This window comes from Marmota marmota, unplaced genomic scaffold (genome assembly GCF_001458135.2).
Source record: "Marmota marmota marmota unplaced genomic scaffold, marMar, whole genome shotgun sequence".
Taxonomy (NCBI): Eukaryota; Metazoa; Chordata; class Mammalia; order Rodentia; family Sciuridae; genus Marmota; species Marmota marmota.
The window spans coordinates 1,749,693-1,757,936 of NW_025999863.1; the positions used below are offsets into that span (position 1 = coordinate 1,749,693).

The 8,244-nt window shown below is 53.7% G+C and overlaps 1 protein-coding gene across 1 annotated transcript; it reads left to right on the plus strand.

The window, feature by feature from the left end:
• Nucleotides 1-1,427: 1,427 nt before the first annotated feature.
• On the plus strand, nt 1,428-7,984 carry LOC107157274 (zinc finger protein 555-like). Its single transcript, XM_015503624.2, has 4 exons — nt 1,428-3,298; nt 3,724-3,850; nt 4,998-5,055; nt 6,071-7,984. Exons 1-4 carry the CDS (start codon nt 3,278-3,280, stop codon nt 7,173-7,175), a joined length of 1,311 nt encoding a protein of 436 aa, XP_015359110.1. The 5' UTR covers nt 1,428-3,277; the 3' UTR covers nt 7,176-7,984.
• The last annotated feature ends 260 nt before the right edge of the window (nt 7,985-8,244 follow it).

Here is an 8,244-nt window from a genome sequence, read left to right on the forward strand (position 1 = left end):
GGGCCTCGGCGGGCTGGGATGCCCTGGTCACCGTCCCCTGGGCTTGGTTTGGGGGCCTCAGATCTCAGCTAACGTGGACCCGCGTCTCCGGGTGTCTCGCAGTTGCCGAGGACGCGGAGCCTCGGTCCGGCTGCCCCTGGCGCCGCCTGGTGATGCTGGGCGGACCGAGACCGCAGCCGCGGAAAGGCCTCCCAGGGTCCCCCCACCGCGGTGGCGGCGGAGGCGCTCGGCCCCCCACGGTGAAGCAGGTGGAGAGGTTGTGGTCCCCAAAACAGTACTCTGGGGCGGGGCGGGGCTCAGTGGCCGAGCGCTGGCCTCGCACGTGGGAGAAGTAAAGGTACTGTGTCCACCTACAACTAAAAACTACTAAAAAAACAAAAAACGACACAGTACTCTTCCCACAAGGTGCAGCGTTTACAACTGTCCCTGTTGCATTTCCTCCAGTGGGGGCATCAGGTGACTGTGTCCTGTAAAATGGGACCTCAGTGCTGAAGCGCGCTCAGTGCCGGTGCATTTGCAGTTAGCTGAGGCCTGTTTTCCCATAGAGACAGTTTCCAGTTACTGAACGACATAAAAAGTGCCTTAGCATTTCCTTCTCTACCTGAACCTTGGAAATAGTAGTTCTGCTGTTGTGTTCAGACCCTGGGGCGGGGTCTTTTGCCACCCAGGTTGTCAGTGGTGATGTGAAACACGAGTAGGGTGTGGCGCAGGGAGGTGAGGCTGCGTCCAGCTGAGCCCACGGTGCATGAGGTGAGCTGGGATGGCCTCCAGCCTGGTGCAGCCGCAGCAGGAGCAGTTTCTCCTCACAGGAGCCACCGAGCTTTGGAGGAGGCTCCTGGTGCATGTAAGCTTGCAAGTGGTTTGTTTCGAGGTTGTTCCTAAACACTTGGTTTGAACATTAAGTTTAAAAAATATTAACCATGCCCTCCCCACCCAGACACACTGGCCTCTTTCACAGGATTTGCGGAGGCTGTGGGTCATCCTGTTAACTCACTGATTCTAGAGCTTATGGGCTTGTTGTTTCACGTTTATTTTTCGATGATGTCATAGACAGTACTACTGTAGTCATTCTGAGGTAAGACCCCAGAGAGGCCCCTACCGTAATCATAACAGTTCTCCCTGCCAGCAGGATTGTTAGAGAATGTCTCATTGTGGTTTGAAGCGTCCCTTTCTTGCAAGGTTCCTCTTTTAACAGTTACCTTTGCAGTCAGGCTGGTTGCTGTGCCAAATTTACTATTTCTGTTTTTCTTGGTAAAAACTCCCTTCTGTCCCTCCTAAGAATATGGAGCAAGAAGGAGGCTGAGGCAGGAGAATCACAAGTTTAAAGCCAGCCTCAGCAAAAGCCAGGTGCTAAGCAACTCAGTGAGACTGTGTGTCTAAATTAAAAAAAAAAAAAAAAAAAAAAAAAAAAATTTTTTTTTTTTTTTTNAAAAAAAAAAAAAAAAAAAAGATTCTCTCTCTTAAAAAAAAAATAACTTATGTAACCACTCACTGAGTATAAATGTCAAAAGAATTTTTGCAGTTTTCCTCTCTGTACCACTAGAGCTTTAATAAACCTGCTTCCTGCAAATTCTCTGGGTGTCTGGCCTCATCTTTCCTACATCAATCTTTGTTTTGGTCTCCATATGCAAAATGCATCTTCAGTTTCTAAATTTTGGAGGAAAAAATATGGGGTTGTAAATTGGATAAGTTTAATTTCCTAGAAATTTGCTAATAGAGTGTATGAGTTGACCCCCACCATCATGTTTTTATTTCTTCCATTTGATCACCAACACTTGGGATTCGCACTCATTTTTGTCCATGTAGTGTATAAAGCAGGGTCTCCTGGTGGTCACTGGCGGGTGCAGCAAGTCTCCTGTGCCTGCTGAGGGGTGTTTCGGGTTGCCCTTGAGTCTGGGCACTTCCATCCGTGGCAGCAGTCCTCCGTGTGTCAGGTGACCGGCCCGTGTGTGCTCATTCCCAGGGCCTCTGCTCGCCTGGTGTTCTCCCGGCTTCCTTTTGATTGGCGGGTGCAGTGAGGATCTTCTTGAGTTGGAGGTTTTCCTTTTGTCCCTCGACTCCATGCTGATGGAGGGGCTTTTCCTAGGGGCGAAGCTGGGTGGTCTCCTCTTTGCAGCTTGGCACTCTGGGTGTACCCATGTGCCTAACACCCTGTGCTCCGGGGCCATCAGGACACTGGGCTGCAAGATCCCAGAGCCTTGTTTGTCATTCAGCCCGTCTGCACTGAGTTGGTCACCTGGAGATGGTGAAGACATTGCTGATCCCAGATGACCACGGCCCTTGCCCTGTGTGTCACAGCGCCCACCATGTCCACTGCCACGGGCAGTGGTTGCTCTTCCCCAGAAACAGGACCATCCGCAGCTGGTGCTGACTCAGAACCTTCCATTCCTCTCTGTCCTTCTGTGTCGTCACCCTCTCCTGGCCACCATCGTGAGTGAAGGCCTCAGTGTGTTTTAGGGACCCTCCCTCCTCAGTCCTGTAGAAAATGTGGCTGTCCCCGGCATGTGTCCTTCACCTCAGTACTCAGCAGTTTTCCATAAAATCAAAAACACGCCCGGGCCGACTGTGCCGTCCACTCAGACCCCCCGTGTGCTGGAGGTGCTCAGTGTGGCCACGCAGGGCTGCTCTTGGAACGAGGCTGTCTCTCCTGGGTCTGCTTTGGTGTCATTCAGCAACATTTAATGATCTTAATAGTTTCATGATCTTCCCATTTGGTTGTTATTTCATGTCATTTATTAGATATACTTTGGAACTTGACATTATTTCAAAATATTATTTAGGAATTAAAATTAGTTTTTATAGTCTGTTATCTTTGTTATTTTTTGCAGTACTGGGGTTTGAACCTGAGGCCTTGAAAGTGGTCTGCAAGCCTCTACCACTGAGCTGCTTCCCAGCCACTCTAAAAACAGCAGCAGCATGTGGGCAGTAACTCAGAGTGCTGCACACTTAATCATGTTTACTAAGATTCTGGTTCTCTTGGGGCAGAGTCGTAGCTCAGAGGCAGAGCGCTTGCCTCCTACCTGTGAGGCACTGGGTTGGATTCCCAGCAGTGCATAGAAATATAAAATATAAAATAAATATAAAAAAGCAAATACAGTAAAGGTCCATCCGCCTTTATGTGATTTGCCCATAGCCCCCTGTGCCAAGAGCCGGAGGAGACGGCAGAGAGGGATGTGGAACTTGAGGCCTGCTGAGAAATGCTCCCGGGGTCCAGTGGTGCGGGCTACGTAGGGGCTTTTCCCGGTCCAGTGCTGACGGGTGGACTGGCGCTCGCAGGATGCCCTGTGGCAGCAGAGCGGTCAGGAGCGTCTCCACACAGTCCCCCAGGCTTCTGCTGGAGGAGCTTCTCTTGTCCTTCCTGCTGCTTTGCCAAGGGCAGCGGCCTGGGTGGACGCTCCTCTGCCCGGGGCTGCGGGGAGGGCGGGGCAGGTCGGGTCACGGAGGCGCGGGAGCTGGGCTTGCTCGGCTGCAGGCAGCCTGTGTTCCCAGCACCGGGGAGAAGGCAGGGCTCTCCAGGTGACAGGAGACAGTCCAGCCAGCTCTTGCCACTCCTTCCCTTGGCTAGATCTGGGGGAGAGAAAGGGGCACTCGGAGACCTGGCCTTTTACAGCACCGCGTGGTGGACGCTGGAAACTAGAGAATCTGTTCCCACCTCCTGGACGCCGGGTCCTGCTGGGCAGTGCTTTCGGACTCAGCCTCCTGACCACGCGTTGGCTCTTTCAGGGCTCTGTGACCTTTGAGGACGTGGCTGTGAACTTCACCCTGGAGGAGTGGGCACTGCTGAGTTTGGCTCAGAGGGACCTGCACAGAGAGGTGATGCTGGAGACCTGGCAGAACCTGGCCTCAGTAGGTGAGGTGCCTCTCCCCAGTTGTGGGAAGTGAACGTTCCTTGCTTGTCTCAGCCTGTTCCAGAGGCTGGACCTTACATGGGGACACGCTGGGATCTCAGACAGACGGGTCGGCTGGCCCAGAGCTAAGCCTCAGAGTTCTTCTGTGACAATTAAAATACACAAATTAAACAGATGTTACTTTTGCCTTGATTAAAGATGAAGCTTCTTCGGTGTCACTGGAGGGAGTGTAGGTTTCGCAGGTGGCTTCGGGTCTCTTGTTTGAAATCTTGTGATGATTTCACTGTTGAGTGAACTAGATGCCATTTGGCCTCTTGGGCTGCACTGACCCTCCTGAGACTGGGGCTGCCTCGGCATCTTCCTTTGCCCAGAGGGACTTTCTCCCGTTTTAGCTGGGCACGGTGGCACTCAGGCGGCTGAGGAGAGGAGCACAAATTCAAGGCCAGCCCGGGCAACTTAGTGGAGCGCTACCTCAAAATTGTTCAATGTATTTTTTAGTTGTTGATGGACCTTTATTGTATTTATTTGTATGCGGTGCTGAGAATCGAACCCAGCGCCTCACACGTGCCAGGCGAGCGCCCAGCCCCTACCTCAGAAGTTTAAAAGTGGGGAAGGGAACTGGAGTGTAGCTCAGTGGTAGAGGGTCTGGGTTAAATTCCGAGTCTCTCCCCTCTCCCTCTCTTTCTCACACACACACATACACACACACACGCATACACGCATACACATACTCATACACACACACACATACACACATGCATACACACATAGACATGCACATACACACATAATACATATAAACATAACATACATGCACACATGCACACATACACACATGCATACACACATAGACATACATGCACACATAGACATACACGCACACACAAAGACATACACGCACACACATAACATACACATACACACACATGCACACACAGACATACACATACACACATAAACACATGCATGCACACACACATGCATGCACACAAACACACACACCACTGTGTTTGCTTTTTTCTGTTTCAGTTATGAGGCTCCATTTAAAGCCAGGACATGAGTTTCTCAGCAGATTTTGTGTAGGGGAAATATCTGAGGAACATAAAATGGCAAGGTTCACAAGAATTAATTCCTATGCCCACATTTTAGAAAACTCTGGAGACCATCCCATGGAAGATGAGCCTGAGACCCAAGGGGCACGCCTGAGGTGAGTTGCACTCGTAAGAGAAAGGGTGTCCCTGGGGACCAGTAGGTTGTGACTTTTTTTTTAAGGAAAACCATTACAAGGTGGAGCTCGTAGACCTGTGCAGTCCTGCCAGGGAAGCTGGACACACAGTTCCACACTGACAGTCTGTGCCAGGAAGGGTACTGACAGAGAATGGCTGCAGTGGGCCTTCTGCAGGGCGCAGCGCAGCGCCCCTCGGAAGCTTCGATCTTCTGGAGGAGGCACAAGAACCAGCTGGAAATGACCTCGGGGGCAGCGGGCTCGGTGGACCTAGGGGCAGGTGGCTGGGGAACGGCAGAGCTCTGTACCCAGGGGCCTGGAGGGTGGTGGGGGATGGGTACTGTGATCCTCCTTTTATTGGCAGTTTGTAATTCCAGTTTGGGTTAAGATGGAGTCCCAGCAGTAAAACGGAGTTACTCGTGTCTGGGGACCTAACGGTTCTAAATTGTTGATTTGTAGGAATTTTAATGAGAAATTTTTTGAATTTTATTTAAATACTAAATGAAACAATTCATAGACTATTAGAGGGAAGCCTATTTTGTACGGATACATATTGCATATATATTTAAAAGATCTTTTTAGTTGTAAATGGACACAGTGCCTTCGTTTTATTTATTTATCCATTTTCCTGTGGTCCTGAGGGTGGAACCCAGTGCCACCCGGTACTAGGCCAGCCCTGGAGGACCTACAGCCCAGCCCCGGACAGATATCAGTACCGTACACCCATCAGTGCCCTTCTTGACATGATCGTGTGTGGGGACGGGTGTGTCACTGTCACACACTGCACACTGGTGCCATGTGAGGGTCGCACTGATCTACGGACGGTGTCAGAGCTGTTTAGTGATGACATCCCTGGGCCTCTTCCAGAGCCTGTCTCTCCCCGTTTTAGACAGTTCAGAATAGAAACTTCACCAGGCTGAATGCAAAGGCAGAATTCCACACTTCCCTGTTAACGCCATTGTCATCGCGCTATAGGACGTTTCCGTTTTCTTGGCAGAGGTCGTGTGGAGGACAGCCTCAGTGGAGGCGGCGAGGCTCCCCTCAGCCCCGGCCCACGTCCCGGCCAGTGTGCGCGAGGTGCTCCTGACCCGAGGCCGTGCGGGCGCCCTGGCTGTGCCGCAGCCTTCGTGCGCCTCTCCTGCCCCGGGAGGCCCGCCGGGTGGCCCTGTGGACAGTGGCCCTGTGGGCGTCGGGGGTGCGGACCGGCCTGCACCTGCCCCTGGCTGCTGGGCAGCCACGGAGAGAAAGCCAGCGGGGAGGAACCGCGCACGGGGACCTTTCCTCCTCTGTCCTCCCTCACGGGACAGCTCGCGGCGCGCACTGAAGGCGGAAGCGACACGGGCCAGGCGTGGGCGACAGCGCCCCCCGGGGTGTGCAGTCCCTCGGGCCTCGCGACGGGGGACCACGCGGCCGAGGGGCCGGGTAGGAGTGAGGTCCGTGGGAAGGACTCTGTCCGCGCCTCCCGGAGACCCGCGGGGACCGTCCCTGGGGGGAAGCCCTACGCGTGCGAGCAGTGCGGCCGGGGCTTCCAGCACTCCAGGTCCCTCACGCGACACAGGAAGACGCACCACGGAGCCCAGGACACCCGCGAGGGCCAGCGAGGTGGAGGCCAGCGCGCCGAGGGCCAGCGCGGCGCGGGCCCGGCGGGGGCTCGGAGGGAGTTCGCGTGCAGCGAGTGCGGGAAGGTCCTGGCCTACCCGTCGGCCTTCCAGAACCACCTGCGGACGCACTCCGGGGCCAAGCCGTACGCCTGCGGGCAGTGCCGGAGGCCCTTCAAGTACCCGCAGTCGCTGCAGCGCCACCAGATGACCCACGCCCGCAAGGAGCCCTACGAGTGCGCGCGCTGCGGGAAGACCTTCAGCCTGCCCGAGACCCTGCGCGCGCACGGGGCCATGCACGCCGCCGAGGGCCAGCCCTCGGCCCCCCTCCGGCCCGTGAGGGGACCCGAGGGCCCACGTTGCGGGGGCCCTTCCCAGGGTCGGTGTGGGAAAGCCTCCGGTGGCCTCCCCGCGTCGGACGAATGTGGGAGACGAGGGAAGGCACCCCTGATCCCAGGTCGTGTCAAGGTCACCGGGGCCTCACGCTGGAGAGAAGCCCGATGAACGTGAGCAGCGTGGGAGCCTCGGCCGGCCCCACCCCTGATCGTCATGGGGGAGCCCACCCGGGAGAGCAGAGCGTGGGAAGTGGCTTCAGGTGGCTCCTTGGAAACCACGCCAAGAAGGCGCCCTGGGCAGGCGCCTGGGAATGCATGTGACACTCAGGAGCTCTAGCCATCAGTCACCCGCAGAACACCCAAGAGCATCACCAGAAATCAGTAATTGTGACAAATATGGGGTCACTCCATGCAAACTCATGTTCAATGCTGTAAAAACCTCAGTACACGGGAGAAAAAGACCACATGCTGTCAATACCCCATACTGTCTATACCCCATACTGTCAATACACCATACTGCCAATACCACGTGCTGTCAGTACCCCATGCTGTCAGTACCACACACTGTCTCAATACCACGTACTGTCAATACCCCATACTGTCTATACCCCATACTGCCAATACCACGTACTGTCAATACTCCATACTGTCTATACCCCATACTGCCAATACCACGTACTGTCTCAATACCACATACTGTCAATAGCCCATACTGTCAATACCCACATACTGTCAACCTCTCATGCTTAAAATGGACCCATGGGCAACGAGCATCCCACTCTTGCAGGGACCTAAGGAAGCACTCCTCTCACCTATACTGCAGAGGGGAGTGGTTGATGCTCTTCTTCACTTAACTCTTTTCTCATTTTGAAGTTGCTGCACCCATGGTGATTTCAAATGCATTTTTAATGTAACAATAGGTTTGATTTTTATATACTAAGTTTTTCTATTACTTAAATATTATTAGAGTAGCACTTACACTCTTGTTGATTGTATTTATCAGTTCACACCACACAAACACAGGGGTGCTTCACCACTGAGCCCGACCCCCAGCCTCCCACACCCTTTATGGACAGGGTCTTGCTAAGTTGCGGAAGGCCTCACTGTGCTGGGGCTGACCTCAAACATGCGATCCTCCTGCCTCAGCCTCCTGAGTTGCTGGGATAACAGGTGAGTGTCAGCCACCACACCTGGTTCTAAACCAAGACATTCTTTCTCTGGTTTTTATTTTCTTTTTC

Bases quoted from the DNA above. Each gene is read 5' to 3' on its own strand.
- LOC107157274 (XM_015503624.2), top strand. From the start codon at position 3,278: ATGCCCTGTGGCAGCAGAGCG. The intron at 3,299-3,723 runs GTCAGGAGCGTC...TGGCTCTTTCAG, and splicing joins TGCCCTGTGGCAGCAGAGCG to GGCTCTGTGACCTTTGAGGA. The intron at 5,056-6,070 runs GTGAGTTGCACT...TTTTCTTGGCAG, and splicing joins ACCCAAGGGGCACGCCTGAG to AGGTCGTGTGGAGGACAGCC.